Source organism: Temnothorax nylanderi, unplaced genomic scaffold (genome assembly GCF_030848795.1).
Source record: "Temnothorax nylanderi isolate EJ_2023f unplaced genomic scaffold, tnyl_v1.0 TNYL_tig0224_pilon, whole genome shotgun sequence".
In the NCBI taxonomy this organism is placed as follows: Eukaryota; Metazoa; Arthropoda; class Insecta; order Hymenoptera; family Formicidae; genus Temnothorax; species Temnothorax nylanderi.
In genome coordinates this window covers 288589-308803 of record NW_027249286.1, presented here as the reverse complement: position 1 = coordinate 308803, position 20215 = coordinate 288589, and the positions used below count along the sequence as shown (strand labels likewise).

At 35.9% G+C, this 20215-nt stretch overlaps 2 protein-coding genes and 1 long non-coding RNA gene across 3 annotated transcripts in view; 2 read left to right on the top strand and 1 right to left on the bottom strand.

Moving 5' to 3' along the window:
* Positions 1-1842: 1842 nt before the first annotated feature.
* Positions 1843-20215, bottom strand: part of LOC139779410 (glycosyltransferase 25 family member) — a 109239-nt gene continuing 90866 nt past the window's right edge. Inside the window, exon 6 of the mRNA XM_071717758.1 lies at positions 1843-2502. Within this exon, the coding sequence (XP_071573859.1) occupies positions 2445-2502 (58 nt within the window). The 3' untranslated portion in view covers positions 1843-2444. The remainder of the gene's footprint in view (positions 2503-20215) is intronic.
* LOC139779409 (adrenocorticotropic hormone receptor-like) lies at positions 5992-19352 on the top strand. Its single transcript, XM_071717757.1, has 7 exons — positions 5992-7209; positions 8550-8636; positions 9046-9187; positions 9260-9373; positions 17836-18074; positions 18230-18417; positions 18910-19352. Exons 1-7 carry the CDS (start codon positions 6864-6866, stop codon positions 19132-19134), a joined length of 1341 nt encoding a protein of 446 aa, XP_071573858.1. The 5' UTR covers positions 5992-6863; the 3' UTR covers positions 19135-19352.
* On the top strand, positions 16670-17071 carry LOC139779411 (uncharacterized). The gene is made up of 2 exons (XR_011719890.1): positions 16670-16842; positions 16899-17071. It is a non-coding gene; the product is annotated as an uncharacterized lncRNA (long non-coding RNA).

The following is a 20215-nucleotide window of genomic DNA, read 5'->3' as shown; positions in this document are numbered from 1 at the left end:
CTAATAATAATATTTTGTGAATTTTGTATATTTTTTTCCAAACTCGGTAAACTGCGCATCAATATTTTGTCGGTCTTTAAAACACAGTTCTTTGTTGGAACAATAAATCCATATACTTGTAAAGAATTTATTGCGAAAAATATCAGCCAAGGTTCGAACCTGGATCTCTCTACATTCCGTGACGGCCGTCTTTACCAATTCGAGGCATGTGATCATATTTATCGCAATAACCATAAATGGTATTTTCTCTAATTGATTTATGTTATATCGGTTCTATTTCATTTATTATTGTTTATATACGTCGGCTGAAACAGATGTTCTTCCTATTATTAACTTCCTGTTATTATGATAAATATCACTACAGTATGCCTCACAATCTGTGGTCGAATTAGCGCTTTTACCACCGTTCAGGTTCAAACCCTGGCTGGGGTAATATTTTTCGCAATAAATTCTTTAGAGTAATTTAATAAGGATGCTTATTAGTGTCGATTATCGATTTAAGACAGATATAAAATATACATATTTAGGGTGGGACGAAGTATATGGTACAATCAGGAAAGCAGTGATTTAACGGCCAAAATAAGTTGAAATAATAGAATAATTTTTTGCAAGTAAACTCTCGTTTTCCAGAAGAGGTATGCGTAAAAGGAAAGTTACTCTTGCATTTAAAGAATTAAAAGGATAGAATACATTAGAAACAACTCATTCCAATTTAATTCACAGAATACAATTTTGTATAGGTATGACAAAACAGTCAACATTTTCAGCAATGTCTCAACTAAATAAGAAATAAATGTTTAAAAAATAAAATTATTCTTTGTTTCACACACAAATTCATTCGTCTGTCTTAAGAGCCAACTGATTAAATTAATTAGTCCTAATACTAAATAAACATATAGGAGGTCTGTAGCAAAAACCATTACGTTGAACATCATTAAATATGCAAAAGGTCAAACCTCACTGATAACTTTGACCTCGACATATGTTGTCAAGGTCATCGTCCTGAGTGACCTTCAAAAGGTTTTAGCCGGCGGCCGTTGTTTACTAAAAAGTTATTAATGAAAGAAGTTTGAGAAATATAGCAGTTATTTTGAGTTTTGAAAGGCATAAACGACTAATATGTAGGGGAGACCGGGGCGAAGTCGTCACTATTTTTTCGGTGCCGATTTTTAACAACAAAACAAATAATTTTAGTAAAATGTGGTATACCGTTGTAAAGAGTGAACCCTTGGCTATAAAATTTATAAGGACATTTTTGGTCTACGTCGCTTTGTTTAACTGGTATAGAGTGAAAACAACAAAGGTGCAAAAATTAAAATGTCAAAATATGGGGGGTTTCACTTAAAATTTTTTAGTGCCCCAGGAAGCACCAACTCAAAAATTTTAAATGGAACCCCTTGTATTGTATAGTATATTGTTTGAAAGAACATAAAAGAAGAAAATTTCTGGCGCAAACCAGATGTCGATACGTTAACCCGTTCGAGTGTTATTTAGGGTCAAAGTTCGAAAAAGCCAATTTTTGAACCTAAATAACTTTTGAATGGGTCAACGTATCGACTTCTAACTTGAAATTTTTCTTATTTTATGCCCTTTCAAAGGATATACTACAATATGGGGGGTTCTATTTAAAAGATTGAAGGTGACCTTCACGTGACCTTCTAGCAACTATTCAAAGTCAAACTAATGACACCATCTTATGTGCCCCTCGAAACCGTACAACTTTTGTCTGAAACATTTTTGTTGAAAATGCTTCGTTGAAGAATTATCGAGGTGCGTTTTTTAAAATGGGACACCCTGTATATATATTAATTTACTTGCTGTTACACTAATTAAACACAAGCGTAATATAATTTTAATTTATTGATGGAACAACTTTAGATTATTTTTTAAACTAGAATACTACAAAACGCGCGCTTCGTCATTTATTATCATTTATTCTCAAACATTATATATTTTTAATAACATGTATACATACTCGCACGTATATAATTAATTATATTATATAAATTTATTTAATCCTTGCTTTGCGGCTTTAAATGGCTTTCAGTTTTTACATAATACATTCTCTTTATAACGTAATTAATATAATATTATATAATATAAAACATGATAAATAAAACATTCTCTTTAATCCTAAGATAAATATTTACCTTTACGAATCCCCCCTCAATGACTTTCTTCTTCACATATGTTATAGAGGTTATCTTCCGGAGTAGCTTTCAGAAGGTAATTGTATTAATTATAATATTTTAGCCGTTGCGCTCATTCTTTATTAAAAAATTATTAACAAAAGAAGTTTGAAAAATACAGCAGTTATTTTGAGTATTAAAAGGCATAAGCAACTAATATATGTATGTGAAAATAGTATGTACATGTATGAACGAAGGAAAGTCATTTAAAGCAGTGAATATATGTAATAATTCACGGAAAAGGACGAGCGTGGCCTAGTAGATAGCGCACTGGTCTATTGAGCCGAAGTCCCGGATTCGATCCCCGGTAGAGCTGGAAAAATTATATTCGCTCATTCTCCTCTCGGAAGGCAATGGCAAACCACCGAGAGTATTCTTGCCATGAACACTTCTCTAAAAAAAATATAGCCGTTCGGAATCGGCGTTAAACTGTAGGTCCCATATACAATGTGTATAATCTACGTGCACAACACATGTATATAAAGAGAAGTCACCACGCTCGGACACGAGTAATAGGACTGAGAAAAATTCACGGAAAAAAGGTTTTGCTGATACATATAAAAATTAAGCCGGTAGACACAGATCTGAAAATAATTATGTTGAACTATATATCAAAATAATTACGTTATTTAGCTTGATATTATTGTAGCTTGACATTTAAGCATAATGATAATGCTGTAAAAAGTTTTGACATTCTAAACAAACCAGCTTAAGCATCTAACATAATTATTTAGATGGTCTAACATAATTATTTTCAGATCTGTATTTAGTTGAATTTGTAATATTTCAGCAAAACTGTCTTTTCTGTGTACTGAGATGTGCGCATCCTGTCCAATCTTATGATTATATATTGAAAACGTTGAGAGAGAGAGAGAGAGAGAGAGAGAGAGAGAGAGAGAGAGAGAGAGAGAGAGAGAGAGAGAGAGAGAGAGAGAGAGAGAGAGAGAGAGAGAGAGAGAGAGAGAGAGAGAGAGAGAGATCCTTTTTCCACATTTTTTTATCAAGGGAAATTTGATATGTACTTTCTGTGGATGTTCAATTTTTCTTGATTCCCCTTGGTACCGAGCCGAAAATGAATTGAGTAATTCGCTTTTGATGTGAGAGAGCGATCGTGTAAAATTATTTATCGTTTAACAATACTTAAAAAGTGTTGATATCTTATGATATCAATATCATAAAACTTCTTCTTCTTCAAAATTTAATGAATCTTTTTTTAGTTAAGTATTTTTCATCTTGATATTAACTAAAAATAATTTCACAACTTCAATGAATTTAACAGATTTTACAAACATGAAATTCCTTAGTTAACGATTATATCGAACATCATTATATTTCATAATTCCTTCAATAATCTAAAAAATTTATGTAAAAAAAACATGTCTTAAAAGCTTCGGTTATGACCGAATCAACTTTTTAATGAAACTTTGACGCATTATTATATTTCAATGCTGCGACACATCTCAGAAATTAGCATAACAAACGAATTTCGAGTGGTGGAAAATTTCAATAGGTCATCGACGTACAAACACTGAATCTATGCTACATGAATGATGGGAAATCCAACGAGCAAAATATTCAAATCCGAGTTTTGATTTAAAGAATTTGAAGCAATAATTGTCGTCTGTAAATGTTATGAAATAATGATTTATTTTTCTCATCTGCTATTAGTAAAAATTACGAAGTGCCGCGCGAAAGCTTAATAAAATACACAAACTTCCAACTCGATAGCTTTCGTCTCGAGAGAATGACGCACTTAGCTCTTTGCAGATTAGACTTGTACCTCAGATTCGTTCTCTCACACGGCTGTTTTCTTGTAAATTATAATTCGTCCCGCGGGGCGGCTGAAGCGGTTGTCACGTCTGAATATTAACGACCAACAAGAATAGAAAATTTTCGGCACGTCACTTCACGAGAATAAGATTTAACGCACGAAATATCTTTCTTGCACGGATGACCGAATGTGATCGATTTTTCGAAAGTTTTTTCTATTATCGTAACAGGAGAAAAAGTCGTGAAATGAAAGTTGTGGAAAGCGAGGGGATGAAAGCGTATTGTCACCTTGTTTCACTATGTATTAACTGCTTGGAATGGATGGAAGTTCGAATCTTTGATAAGAAAAGAAACTCTCGGTCAAGGGAAAGAGCAAGCAGAATTATTGGGAACGCATATCACTTTAGAGATCCTCTCACCCACATTAGCTTGTTGATAGATAAATATAACTGATAATTTATATTTAATCTTAAGATAAGAATGCGTAAAATGTACGCGTAACACACTATAAATAAAATGTTGACGTAGAACTACGTCTTTGTCGACAGTAAGGAGGGGTATAAGGGGGGGGGGGGTAAATCTAGGCACAGCCTGCAACGAATGCAACGAAAATATGTCACACTTTGAACGTTTGTATCTTCGAAACTAATAATCGTAGAGTAATCATTGACATCTCATTTTAAAGCTTAAGAAGTCCCATTTATGATAAATCCAGCCTGAACTCTCTATTTCTTCTCGTTTAGATATAGTAGCGTTAGAAAGTTTAGCTAAATTTCTCGTAGATGCAACGAAAACATGTCACACTTTGAACGTTTATATCTTCGAAACTAATAATCGTAGACTAATAAATGACATCTCATTTTAAAGCTTAAGAAGTCCCATTTATGATAAAACAAGACCGAACTCTCTATTTATAACCGATTTTCTTGAAATGGAATTATTATAAGAGATTTTTCTCGAAAAATATTAAAGGAAAATATACTTTATTATATAGTTTTTGAAAGCTCTCAATGTAAGCTAAATGTTTTCGCAATTTAATAAATAAATAAATGAATGAATAAATGGATGAATGGATTTAATAAATAAATAAATAAATGAATTAATAAATGGGTAAATGGATGAATGGATTTAATAAATAAATAAATAAATGAATGAATGAATGAATAAATGAATGGATGAATGAATGAATGGATGAATGGGTGAATGGATGAATGGGTGAATGGATGAATGGATGAATGAATGAATGAATAAATGAATGGATGAATGGATGAATGGATGAATGGGTAAATGGATGAATGGATTTAATAAATAAATGAATGAATGCATTGCCTATATCGCCCTTGTCACACTTTGAACGTCACACTTTGAACGTTTGTATCTTCGAAACTAATAATCGTAGAATAATAAATAATATCTCATTTTAAAGCTTAAGAAGTCCCATTTATGATAAGATAAGTCGGAACCCTTTATTTCTTACCTCTTCGATACAGCAGCGTTAGAAATCACCACACACACCACACACACACACACCACACACAACACACATATACACACCACACACACACACACACAACACAGACATCACACACACTCACCACACACACACACATACCCCACACACACACACAACACACACACACAGCCACACACATACCACACACACACACATACACCACACACACCACACACACACCGCACGTACACACCACACATACACTACACACACAGACCACACACACACCACACACACACCCACCACACATACACACACTTTTCATCAAAATATTTTATTTTCCTCATGGAGGAAGCAATAATGCAATAAAAAATGAATAAATAATGAAATAAATAAATAAATAGTCCAATAAATAAATAAATAAATAAATAAATAATGCAATAAATAAATTCAAACTTTATTTAAAAGAAAAATATTTATCAATTTAATATAAGAAAATGATCACATTAATGAAACTTGTTTTAAATTTTATCTTTAATTTTTAATTTAAAAAATTAAAATTAAGTTGCTAGTTTCATGAATTATATGTCAATATGTGGAAGACTTGTGCCCTCACTCTATTTTCTTTGTTTGTTTTTGTTTGTTTCTTTATTTTTTATATATTTATTTTATTTATATGTTACTTATTTATTTATTTATTTTGTTTAGATTTGTTTGTATTTAGCTTTCATCGAGAGCTTTAGCAACAACGTAGAACTACGTCAACTATCAATAATGATGAATTCAGCGCTACAGCCCTGTGTGGAACTTGGCCTCTCTTGATCACGAATACTTTAACATGAAATAATGACAGTTGACGTAGTTCTACGTGTTGCTTGCGGCACAGTTGTTACTGTGCCCATTTCTTTTTTTGATCAGTTTTGTATCATAATAGATCGTATCGTTAACTACAATGTCATTGTAGTTAACTATAATCTAATGTTACAAGTCTGTCAAAATAAAAGATCTGTTTCTGTAGACCTTTCTGCGATAATTAAATGAAAAATTAAGGTTTTGAAAAATAAGATCACGATTTCGTATATCTTGGAAAGTGCTAAGAATAAAATAGTACTTTAATGATAAAAAATATAACATTTCGAAAAGGAGGTATATTTTAATCTCGTAATAGATTTGCTGTGTGAACATTCGTTGCCTACATTCTATTTTCTTGCTTTTAATTAATGTCTGGTCATAGAATCTTTTCTCATTAATATAAATTGTATTTTCAGATAAAACTTCGAATACGCGAAGTAACCAGCTGCTACTGAACTTAGAATGCTCAACTTCATAAAATGCGCAATTCGAGGTAAACGACTTATGAATATTCACTATCGGGAGGATAAAAGTGAATATTTCAATATTAAAAGAGGAGGATATGAAAGTGAATATTATTATGATGTTATAATGGCATTATGAAGACCGAGGAAACTGTCACAATACGACGTGCATATAGCATGTTAAATTTATCAATCCCTGACATCGCTACAGTTAATAGTTCCGTATTCGAAGGGTCGATAGAATCTACGAGCGTGTCGATAGAATCCAGGAATGTGACAATGATTAATGAATCGGCGACGCAAAGCGTGAATATATCGAGCCAAATCGAGAATGTCGATGGAATACTGTATTTGTATGGAACACCACCTCTGATCCTCTTTTGCATTATTTCAATAGTCGTAAATATCAAAGTTCTGATGAGCGTATTTTGGATTAGACGCCCACTCAGTCCAACATTATATATCAGTTTGAGTCTAGCAGGTACAGTAATTTTATATATACGAGGGTCGTTCAAATCAAATCGGGACTTTTAGTTGCACAGGATATAAAACGAATGCGATCGCGACGAGTTTTTTTATAGCAGTAAGTGGCAAGTGTCTCCTATCATCAGTATGTGGCTTTCTTCTCTCAGGTCAATTGATAATCAGTACAAAATAGCGGAGAACAGTGTTAACGCACATATGGAACAGCGAATTATTATGCAGTTTCTTGTGAATGAAGACGTGAAACCGGCGAACATTTACAGAAGCACAGTACGATGATGAGACAATTAGCCGCAGTAAAGCATTTGAATGGTGCAAACGATTTAAAGATGGCCGTACATCATACTGCCCATCGCACTACTTGCACATTATTAGAACTTGGCTGAGAGATATTGCCTCATCTTCCTTACAGTCCGGACCTCGCTCCGAGCGATTTTCATTTCTGGACCTTTAAAAAAAACTTCTTGGGAGGCCAGCATTTCAGAACTGACGACGAGGTAAAACACGCTGTCCGATCCTGGCTCTGGTATACAGACAAATCTTTTTATGCTACTGACATCCAGGCATTAGTGAAACGCTGGGGCAAGTGCATATTTAGCAGGAGACTATATCAAAAAATAAATGTAGTTTATTTCACTTCTATAAATACATTTTGTTATTGCGTACCCTTAAAAGTTCCGGTTTGACTTAAACGACTCTCGTATGTATATAGAATATATACATATATATAATCTGTAATTTATTAATAGTTATAATAACATATAGATTAGAGATATTATATAGCTCCATGATATATAAATGAGCGACGCGCATTTGACAGGATCATAGCTAATAAATTATTATATAAAAATTGAAATGTAATCGAGAAATTAAAAATCATGAGAATTAAATCTTTTTCGTGCCTTTCTGTAGGTAAAAACTATTTTTCATAATATTCCTTTGCATCGCTTTGTATATATTAAACGGAAATAAACAAAGAAAGCTATGTGTATTTTCGACATTATTAAAACTTTTGACTCTATTTAGTCACTAACATATGCTAAAATATCAATATACTAATATACGTCGACATTTGTAATGCCAGTTTTTCCTATATTTAAGAATATTTCAAATTCTTTATATTCTTGTTTTAAAATTCAATATAAAGATATCTTTAATTTTTCGACATAACAACTTGATTCTCTCTTTGATGTTAAAAGGCATATTAAAAACAATTTCCATTTGTGTGATAAGTTATTATGGTTACACATACACACGCGCGCGCGCACGCACGCACACGCACACCTCTGTAAATAGAAAAGTATTTTTGAGAGAAACTATCCCTGAAAATAATTTTAGGCGCAGACGCTTTCTCCAGCAGTATTCTGGGCATAGGACTAGTTTTGAATAGTTTCATACCTTTTGGTCTTGGAATCAAATTGAAAGGTAAGATCTTGTTAATATGGATCGTTAATATGGATATCGTTTTCGTTATTAATTGATCGAATAAACGCATTTTTATATAACTTTAAACGTAATTCATCTTCGATCTCGGAATTTTTAAGTAACTAAATCTTAAAAATTAGTACTTATCGAATAATAGGAAAGAGCACAACTTTTAATAATAAGATAAATAATAAGATAAATAACAAGATTTAATAATAAGATAAAAAAATTGCGTTCAATTTCTTTTTACGATATAGAGTATAGAAACTTTCCTTGTCTGTCCGATTCTTTCGATACATATTGTAAAACGAGCTGTTTTAATAAAGCTTTGAGATCAAGCAGCTCACGTGAACGAACGTTTTGCAAATATAAAAAACGAATCAAAGAATATTCGACGCATTGGTCTTAGGCATGGACTGTTTTCTATTGGCTCTCGAAGTTGTGCGATTGGGAGGTGTGATAATTACGGTATTTCACCTAATGGCTCTGGCTGTCAATCATTATCTGGGCATTCTTAAACCCCTCCACTACCTTTCGATCCTGACGTACAGGTAATACAATTTACTTCTTTGTCAAAAAAATTCCCATAAGCAACGCAGTTATATTTTCATTTTTCTTTCAAGAAATACTACAATTCTATTAGTTTTGCTGTGGGTGTTGCCTATCTCTTTCTTCGCATTGTACTTTAATCTAATCGAGAACAACGGTTTCCAGTCCGAAGGATGCAAAAACAACACGTAAGTGTTTTAACGTCAATTACAATTGTTTAATTATCATCATAGGGGATATCTCAATAATAAAAACATTAACATTTTTTCGAATTATTTATACAACGTCAAATAAAAAAGAAAGTTTTGCGTTACATATCTGCTCTCCCGTGAATTACGATTCGACCATATAATTTGGAATTACACTCGTAAACGTTAAACGTTAAAGTATATATATATATATATATATATGGGGCATTTTCTACGTCACAGGAAGACCCCCTCTGTCCAAAAATGATTTCAACCGAAAAGGTTCCACTTAGGCTTAAAATGTAGGTTATTATGTCTACTTGTAAATGCAAAGTGGCACCTTTTGAAATTGCAAATGGCGGATCCAATATGGCGGACAATTAAAAAAATAACGCGATATTTCGACATTTTAGAACACTCTGAACATATTGGCATCAAAAACTCAAAAAACAATCTTTTCTTTGGTTTCTTCTACCCCTATTTCATATATAATTCACTTAAATTTGGTTGACTAGACCCAACTTTATACGCAATCAAAGGTTCATATACGAAATTCACGAAAACAAAGCTTCCTCTATGAGGAAGCAACAAAAAAAGTAACCGAATACGCTTGAAAATTTTTACTCGGGGGTTTTTTGGGTCGTTAAATACGAATTTGACATCAAATTTTTAAAATTCAAAATGGCGGACCCCAAATGGCGGACATAATCAAAATTTTTCAAACAACGGGCGGATTTGATTGAAACTTGTTATTTGGGGGTTTTTGGGGTCACTGATTATGAATCCGAAGTCTGATTTTAAAAATTCAAAATGGCGGATTCAATATGGCGGATGAATTTTTTTTAAAACGCATGAGCATGCCATTAAATTCCAGATGATGAACTTAATTCACCATCAAGATGATTTTAATGTTAGCGCTGAATGGCATGTTCATGCGACAGCTCACGGCAAAGGTGCTTCGGATGGAATTGGTGCTTTATTTAAAAGAGAAGCTGCGAGAATTAGTCTCATATGTAAGCCAGCTGATGCAATATTAACTCCAAATAAACTTGTTGAATGGGGGCAGAATTATTTTGAAAATATAACGACATTATTTTGTTACGTCCAACCCCGGGATTAGGATAGGAAAATCTGGGAAGCGAAGGAAAGGCTAACCAGAGGGGTCGGGGTAAGGAAGGACGCAACTAGACGCTTAAGAATACTGCTCGCAGGTACGCGGTCTGAGGCGCGTGGCGCGAGCCGAACGCACTTTTATGACTCAGGAAGGGTCAGCGTCCGTAGGGACCCTAGGACGCCTTCCGTGAGCGATGCGATCGTCGGTCCTCTTTTAAATCAAGGAATTTAATCCCTTTAACTTAGGATCGGACCTCGTGCGATTTCGAGTGGGAGATGGGTGGTGGTTGAGGTCTTAAATTAAAGAAAGAATGGAGATGTCTTTAACATAAGTAGTTATATTTATTTGACATAAAAAAAAAATGTTATTTAGTATAAAAAAATAATTATAAACTAGGCGTTAGTGTAAAATGTGTATATGAATATAATGGAGAGTTAATGTGCGCATTGTTCGCGGGTATCACAAAAGTGCGGGGGCGATCGGGCAGGACCTTTTGAGGGGGAATCTATTTGGAAGTGGACATCCTGCCCGCTATTATTACATCGAGATCGGCATTGAATAGCATAATGATTTGATTAGGTGTGCGTGTGGTGTATATGAGTACTTGAAACTAATTTAAGTCGACATTAAGAACTAAATATAAAGAAAAGTTTGGGGAGTGAAAACAGAGGGACAAGAATTTATGGATAAAAAAAAGGGTGATTGTTAATCTAGGGTGACTATTTCGGGACCGACCATTTCCTCGTGGGTGTCAAGGGTCGAGGCGGTCGACGGAGTCGGGGATGGTCCTCGGGAAGAGGAGGGGGAATCGGGAGGTTCAAGCAAGGTGGCGGGATCGGGGTTGACGGGGACCACGCGAAACGGGGCCACCCGACAAACAGGCCGATAAGGTGCGGGAACAAGGCGAGAGGGTAGGACAACGCGACGGGGTGGGGCAACGGGGCGATTCTCCCGTGATGAACAACAGGGCTCCTCCGTAAACGCTGGTGGAGGCGGTGGAATGGCGAGATGCGGAGGACCGGGGTTATCTTGTTCCTGGGGAAATTCCGATTCTTGGGTTTCGACCTCCTTTCGCGCCCGCTTATGTTGACGACGTCTTTCGTGTCTCGCGGCGTTTCGCGACTTCTCATGGGTGGGACCGGCCGAATCCACTACAAGTTAGCGGATTGTTAATTATTAATATCCGCCAACTGCGGGGAAGTCACCACAGGTTTTAGAGATCCAAGGAGTGCCTCGAGTCTACCGACGAGTCACCTAACTCAAAGCAATATACCTCGGTCCACCGACGGGTCAGCTAACTCAAAGCAATATACCTCGGTCCACCGACGAGTCAGCTAACTCAAAGCAACATACCTTGGTCCACCGACGGGTCAGCTAACTCAAAGCAATATACCTCGGTCCACCGACGGGTCAGCTAACTCAAAGGAATATACCTCGGTCCACCGACGAGTCAGCTAACTCAAAGTAATAGAGAAAGACTATGGCGGATCTACCGATAAATCGGCTAATTCGGAAGTAATAGGGTTAAAAATGGTTGAAGGTTATAACTGAGAGACTTCCCTAACCCGTGAATATATAAACGAAGGGGAGCCGATATATATACGCGTGTGTGTGTACAAGACTTACTTTTTGATGAAACAGGTGTATATGTATCTCTGTCGGGGCTGATGCTGACCGCAGGTCTCGCCGGGTCGGTAAGATGGATGGTGGCACTTAGCGCGCACAGAATTTACTCGCGATTCTTTAGGGTGGCGAACAACAGAAATTTGTTCTCAATATGATAGAAAACGAAACTAGAATGAGTATACGGACTCAGGACTGAACTGTCTCGTGCCGGATCGGAAGTGCCTCCAAGTGCGTAGATGAAGATGAAGAAAAATAAAATGAGGCTGAGTGCTCCAATGTCGGGGTTTATATAGGAAAGTTAAAGGGATGGAAGGGATGAATTTCGTGTGGGATGTGTCAGGTTTTCATTTGGGGGACTCCGGGTTGGAGAGATGCTTCTAATTTTTGTTTAAAGGATTTCTCGTTGGCGGGATGTTTTTACCCGAGAGGTGGATTCTTAAATTTTCACCTATCCTAGAAAGCTAGAGACGGTTGTCGATTTTTCCGACTGTTCATTGGCGAGTCTTCTCGTAAGGCCCCCACTGTCTTATTGGGGGTGCAACCCATCGCTTCCTCCAGTGACTCACTTGTTTTTCGGTTAGGTTTCTCCTTTATTAGGGTTTCTTTTTTATCTTGCGGCCCTGTTTTTGTGTTGACGGACGATTCACACCTCTCAATCTTAAATGCAAGCAAAAAACTCCGCCACGTGTATTTACGGACACGTCTCAGGCTTTGTTTCCGCTTGTCGGAAACATCGTACGTGCATTTTGAAAGCTCGCTTGATGCAATAAAGATCTTCATCAACCCATTAAGGCCCATTTGGCGCGTCGAGTCGCCAGGTTTACATTCTTTCAGTTTTAGGCCTGACAAAGCCGATGAAAATCCTGTCACGTATGCCCCGTCCGTCACTAATTCGTCATCTGGAAGGTTGCGTTTAAGCGCCTAGGTAAACAGATACTTTACCTATAAAAAAAAAAGGAAAAGGAATGTGCAAGGATCAAGGCTCACTCGTCGATCGACAACCGTCCGTGTTTAGTTTACCTTATCCTAATCTTAACGGCTATCCGGAGCGCAGAGGAATTTAAGCGAAAAAGGGAAGTCGTGGAGTTCGCAGGACGTAACAATTTTATAGTCGCAAAGAACACGACAAAATTGAAAAGTTCTTGAGAAAAAGATTTGACAAGGCTCCAGCTGTACCAGGGATATTAAAACATCACTGCTTTATCTCAAACAGTAATAAGGAGCTACTTATAAAAAGATATTCTAATGCTTCTGCAGGATCAACACTTGTCTACAATGTATAATTTGTTTTAAACAAATCACTCGCCATATTATATCCATCATTTTGAATGTTTAAAATTCAACTTTGGATTCATAATCAGCGACTCCAAAAATCCCCGAGCAACGAGTTTCAAGCAAATTCGTTCGTTTAAAAAAAATTCATCCGCCATATTGGATCCGCCATTTTGAATTTTTAAAATCAGACTTCGGATTCATAATCAGTGACCCCAAAAACCCCCAAATAACAAGTTTCAATCAAATCCGCCCGTTGTTTGAAAAATTTTGATTATGTCCGCCATTTGGGGTCCGCCATTTTGAATTTTAAAAATTTGATGTCAAATTCGTATTTAACGACCCAAAAAACCCCCGAGTAAAAATTTTCAAGCGTATTCGGTTACTTTTTTTGTTGCTTCCTCATAGAGGAAGCTTTGTTTTCGTGAATTTCGTATATGAACCTTTGATTGCGTATAAAGTTGGGTCTAGTCAACCAAATTTAAGTGAATTATATATGAAATAGGGGTAGAAGAAACCAAAGAAAAGATTGTTTTTTGAGTTTTTGATGCCAATATGTTCAGAGTGTTCTAAAATGTCGAAATATCGCGTTATTTTTTTAATTGTCCGCCATATTGGATCCGCCATTTGCAATTTCAAAAGGTGCCACTTTGCATTTACAAGTAGACATAATAACCTACATTTTAAGCCTAAGTGGAACCTTTTCGGTTGAAACCATTTTTGGACAGAGGGGGTCTTCCTGTGACGTAGAATGCCCCATATACAGGGTGTCACTGAATGTTTGGTACTTTTCTCATATTTAGATAGAGCGAGCCAAACTGAGTCGAAAAGTCATGTACCATTTTGCAATTTTCGCGATAGTTGATGAGTTATTAATGATTAAAAATCGCCGTATTGGCCCGCCCACCGCCAAATCCAAGCGCGCGGTGAGATGCGGCCGCCTCGCGGTCGGCGCGCGGGCAGTTGTTTACTCCAAGCGGCGATGATGACACGGCGCGACGCACGAGCGGCGCGTAACGCCGGGCCCCCGTCCTGATCGATGATAGTTTCTCGCCTTTTTTAAACAGAAATAAAATTTTCTAACATAGAAAAATTTTTTGTGCGTACGTATGTACATACGTGTGTACATGCATACACACAGGAACATATCAATTGTACTGCTTAAAAAAGCGATTACTCAATTTACTTTTTTTCTTTTAGTAAGTAACGGTTGTCTTTAAGAAAGAATATTTTCTTGATGATAGTCTTAAAATGTACAAATTTTAGAAAGAGTCTTTATCATGTACTCGAAAGAAGAATTTATACTCCTTCAAAGAACATAATAAAATTTTATCAAAGAAAAGTCAAAATAATAAATAAAGTAATATGAGGACCCTCGAGATTAAAATAGGAGAAGTCAAGGCTATGAGGGTCAGACGCAGATCACAGTGAGTAATATCAGAAATAACTGATTTATTCGTCGTTTTGATACATTACATCGATCCGTACGTTTCGGCTCAGTTTTGAGCCATCTTCAGCGGTAGTTACAGAAATTAAGTTACACGTTCTCCTGTACCGTATGGTGAGTTTACTGATTCAAAGTATCAGAAACATAGACCAATTGATCCATATCTGTAAATTTGTTCAATTAATGTTGAGATATTAAAAAGATCTCTTAGGAAACTCACCATTCGGTCTGAAAAACGTGGAATACAGAGCCATGTACATAATGAATACTCTCTGCGAGAAGACTTGACGATCTTGTCGACACGACACACAATGATATGAAAGGTCTTGCAAGAAGAGGCATGTCGTAGGTCAACACACCGGCGAGGATTATAACATAGCATGATTTGACACCGTCTCAAAATGACACGGATTTTTTGCATCATGCATATGTCACGGTTTTGAGCAAATTGTAATCCATGCTCATGAACTTGGTCGTTGGCAAATCGGGGTTTTACTATTGGTACATGCAATATTGTGACGGTGTCAAATCGTGCTTTGTTATAATCCTCGCCGATGTGTTGACCTACGACATGCCTCTTCTTGCAAGACCTTTCATATCATTGTGTGTCGTGTCGACAAGATCGTCAAGTCTTCTCGCAGAGAGTATTCATTATGTACATGGCTCTGTATTCCACGTTTTTCAGACCGAATGGTGAGTTTCCTAAGGGATCTTTTTAATATCTCAACATATTATTTGAACAAATTTACAGATATGGATCAATTGATCTATGTTTCTGATACTTTGAATCAGTAAACTCACCATACGGTACGGAGAACGTGTAACTTAACTTGTGTAACTACCGCTGAAGATGGCTCAAAGCTGAGCCGAAACGTACGGATCGATGTAATGTATCAAAACGACGAATAAATCAGTTATTTCTGATATTACCCCTTATGAAAAAAAACTATTGACAGCGAATTAACTATTGGACTTTCAATAGTTAACTATTAAATTTGAATAGTACGTACTATTCAAATCTAATAGTTATCCAATAGTTAATTCGCTCTCAATAGTTTTTCAATAGTTTTTTTTCATAAGGGACGCACTGTGATCTGCGACTGACCCTCATAGCCTTGACTTCTCCTATCAAAATAATTAGCAAATCGAATTTTTGTTTTAATTTTATATTCTTAACTGAAGAACTGAATAATTAGAATTTAGAATATTATTTATTTTAAGTAATATTATCAAGAAAACATTTTTTGTAAAGATCATCGTTACTTAAAGGAAGAGAAAATTGAGTAATTGGTTTTTTTAGCACTAGAATGATATTTTTTTGCGTGTGCGTATACGGCCGTTTTGCTATTTAATATCATCATAAAAATTCTACCAAATTAAATTGATACTCAAAGAAAAGAAATTATTATTATGTCCAGATACTTATAATTCATCGAATTATTATTAAGCTATAATTGAAAATGCAGAATTAAAATTATGTCTAGACAAAATATTAATTCTGAATTTATTTTATGTTATGACATAAAAATTTTTCGGGAATTAAAATTATGTACATAATTGTAATTCACGAATTTTACTTATGTACACAATTTTGATTCTTAAATTTTTATTACGTACATAATTGTAATTCTCGAATTACTCTTTTTCTTTTAGTAAGTAACGGTTATCTTTAACAAAGAATATTTTCTTGATAATAATCTTAAAATGTACTTATCACAAATTTTAGAAAAAGTCTTTGTCATGTACTTTGTCATGTACTTTGTATGAAAAAAGAATTTATACTCCTTCAAAGAACATTATAAAATATTATCAAAGAAAAGTCAAAATAATAAGTAAATCGAATTTTTGTTTTAATTTTATATTCTTAATTGAAGAATTAAACAATTAGATGCCTCTTCTTGCAAGACCTTTCATATCATTGTGTGTCGTGTCGACAAGATCGTCAAGTCTTCTCCCAGAGAGTATTCATTATGTACATGGCTCTGTATTCCACGTTATTCAGACCGAATGGTGAGTTTCCTAAGGAATCTTTTTAATATCTCAACATTAATTGAACAAATTTACAGATATGGATCAATTGGTCTATGTTTCTGATACTTTGAATCAGTAAACTCACCATACGGTACGGAGAACGTGTAACTTAATTTCTGTAACTGCCGCTGAAGATGGCTCAAAACTGAGCCGAAACGTACAGATCGATGTAATGTATCAAAACGACGAATAAATCAGTTATTTCTGATATTACGCATTGTGATCTGCGTCTGACCCTCATAGCCTTGACTTCTCCTATTTTAATCTCGAGGGTCCTCATATTACTTTATTTATTATTTTGACTTTTCTTTAATAAAATTTTATTATGTTCTTTGAAGGAGTATAAATTCTTCTTTCGAGTACATGATAAAGACTCTTTCTAAAATTTGTACATTTTAAGACTATTATCAAGAAAATATTCTTTCTTAAAGACAACCGTTACTTACTAACAGAAAAAAAAGTAAATTGAGTAATCGCTTTTTTAAGCAATACAATTGATATTTTACTGTGTATGCATGTACACACGTATGTACATAAGTACGCACAAAAAATTTTTCTATGTTGTTAGAAAATTTTATTTCTATTTAAAAAAGGCGAGAAACTATCATCGCTCAGGACGGGGGCCCGGCGTTACGCGCCGCTCGTGCCGCTTGAAGTAAACAACTGCCCGCGCGCCGACCGCGAAGCGGCCGCATCTCGCCGCGCGCTTGGATTTGGCGGTGGGCCGGGCCAATACGGCGATTTTTAATCATTAATAACTCATCAACTATTGCGAAAATTGCAAAATGGTATATGACTTTTCGACTCAGTTTGGCTCGCTCTATCTAAATATGAAAAAAGTACCAAACATTCTGATACACCCTGTATATATATTATTCGTATTTAATTACGTAAATTTATTTGTGCATGGACGTGATATACATATATATATATATATATATATATATATCGAACAAACATCTCAATTTTCAGATTCCTATCTTATAAGCAATTTCGGATGTTGTTCAGCAGCCTCTTTTTCGGGCCCTTCGCGCTGATGGTTTGCATTTACGTTCACATATTCTGCATAGTGAAGAGACATCAAGCCACAAGGCTCCGCTTTCGCAGAACGGGATCTTCCGTTCGTGCGAGAGCGTCGGAAGCGTTACGTAGTAATTCTAGGCAAATGGCGCGTAACGTTAAAGCCATCCACACAACTTTATACATACTTGGTAAGACAGCACAGTGAAAAAGCTGCGCAGTTATTAAGAAAAACGGAGATACTTATAGATAATTATATCGAGTTTTATAGCAGACGCAACTTGAAATATATTTGATTTTTTGCTTCCCGCAAAATTTATATTTCACCGTTCACGCAATTTCTAAGGAAGCTTCGTGATCGGATGGATGCCTGGAGTAATGATGTACATGCTGGTTTGTAACGACTGCGTATTACAACTTAATGGGGTGTCGGCGCGTGGCGTGTTTCTCATCTACGCCACAATTAACGGTCTTATTATCCTGAAAACTTTGGTAAATCCCATTATTTACGCCGCCCGAATGCACGAGATTAAAGTAAGTAGTTTATTACATGATAATTAATTACAATTGCTTAATTATCGCCATTAAGATATCTTGATAGTGAGAACGCTAAAACTTTGCTATATCAAATTGTGTACAAAATTAAGAATAGTGTACACATATAGAATAAAGTTTTGCGTTATGTACTTGTTTGCCTGCAAAATATGACTATAAAATTATAAATTATCTTGTACCTTAATTATCTTATATGCTTAATGAAATTTTGAATTATCGTGTATCTTAATTATATTGTATGATTACTTTGAAAGTGCATATTTGTATCAATGTTGTTTCTAGTCAATTAGAAGCATTAAATTTTTTATCAAAATTCAAAATATTAGTCCCCAAGGATTGTAAAAAGACGACTACAACTAATTAGAATTTTGTTATAAATCGAATAACATAACATCTATTACGAGAACTTCTTGTGTTCGGAATTTTCCACTCGGGGACGAATTTAAAATTGATGGAAACGCGCTTTTTCAGATTGCCACGAGGCGAATGCACGACGCCTTTTGCGGATGGTCAAAGCTCACCTATTTTACTACCGACCGAGGAATCAGCCGAATGTTCAGCAGCGAGGAGAGCAGACATTGGCAATCGAAAACTAGTCGACTATTTCAGAATATGAGCGTTCGGAAAGCTCGAAACGGAAGCACGTACACGTGCGCGGGTTACAATATACACGAATACGGCAACACGCCCGTGTAGAACACGCGATATTTAAGACACGATGCAAAAATATTTTTCCGCGTACTTCATCGTCGAAGAGTCATGCAATACGAGCTAAAAATGAGTGGTGACAGCGGCTGCAACAATATTTTAATAGCATATTGAAAAAGTATTCTCTCTCTCTCTCTCTCTCTCTCTCTCTCTCTCTCTCTCTCTCTCTCTCTCTCTCTCTCTCTCTCTCTCTCTCTCTCTCTCTCTCTCTCTCTCTCTCTCTCTCTCTCTCTCTCTCTCTCTCTCTCTCTCTCTCTCTCTCTCTCTCTCTCTCTCTCTCTCTCCTCTCTCTCTCTCTCTCTCTCTCTCTCTCTCTCTCTCTCTCTCTCTCTCTCTCTCTCTCTCTCTCTCTCTCCTCCTCTCTCTCTCCTCCTCTCCCTCCCCCTCCCCCTCCCTCCCTCCCTCCCTCCCTCCCTCCCTCCCTCCCTCCCTCCCTCCTCCCCCCCTCTCCCTCTCCCTCTCCTCCTTCCCTCTTTTCCTTTAAATAGTTATAACGTAGCTGTACTCCACTTCATATATGTAGCCTTATTTTTCCTATTTGTGCAAATTTCTGCAAGAATTATACGTGTACATTCCACGGTAGAAATTACTTCGTTACGGTGACTTTATAGGCACGACTTAGAGATAATATCTCTGCTTAATTATGCTAGCATGTTCGTTTATCGTTCAAAGTCAAATGAATTTTTATAGGTATATCAATACCTCAATATAATATTGTAAATATTATTATATTATAAACGTTTTAAGCGTCGTCTACAATACACGGAGTAAGCGTGGAGTAAGGAGTAAGAGTAGGCGTAAGAAGGCTATTTTCGGTTTAAGAGAGCTGGCGTAAGGGCGTAAGCGAAATAAATTAATTTTATTTCTTACTCCTACTCTTACTCTTACACTTACGCTCGGCCAATCAGGCTATAATGCTTACTCCTGCCTACTCTTACTCCTTACTCCACGCTTACTACGTGTATTGTAGACGACACTTTATGGATAATTGTATCTCGTGGCATTTCTTTCTTAATTGCATGCTACGTGCCAACATCCGCATTTCATTTATATTCCAAATTTATCAGTA

Excerpts from the sequence above, each read along its gene's own strand:
- LOC139779409 (XM_071717757.1), top strand. The coding sequence starts at position 6,864 with ATGAAGACCGAGGAAACTGTCACAATACGACGTGCATATAGCATGTTA. Across the intron at positions 7,210-8,549 it reads TATCAGTTTGAGTCTAGCAG|GCGCAGACGCTTTCTCCAGC; the intron begins GTACAGTAATTT and ends AAATAATTTTAG. Across the intron at positions 18,075-18,229 it reads CACAACTTTATACATACTTG|GAAGCTTCGTGATCGGATGG; the intron begins GTAAGACAGCAC and ends GCAATTTCTAAG.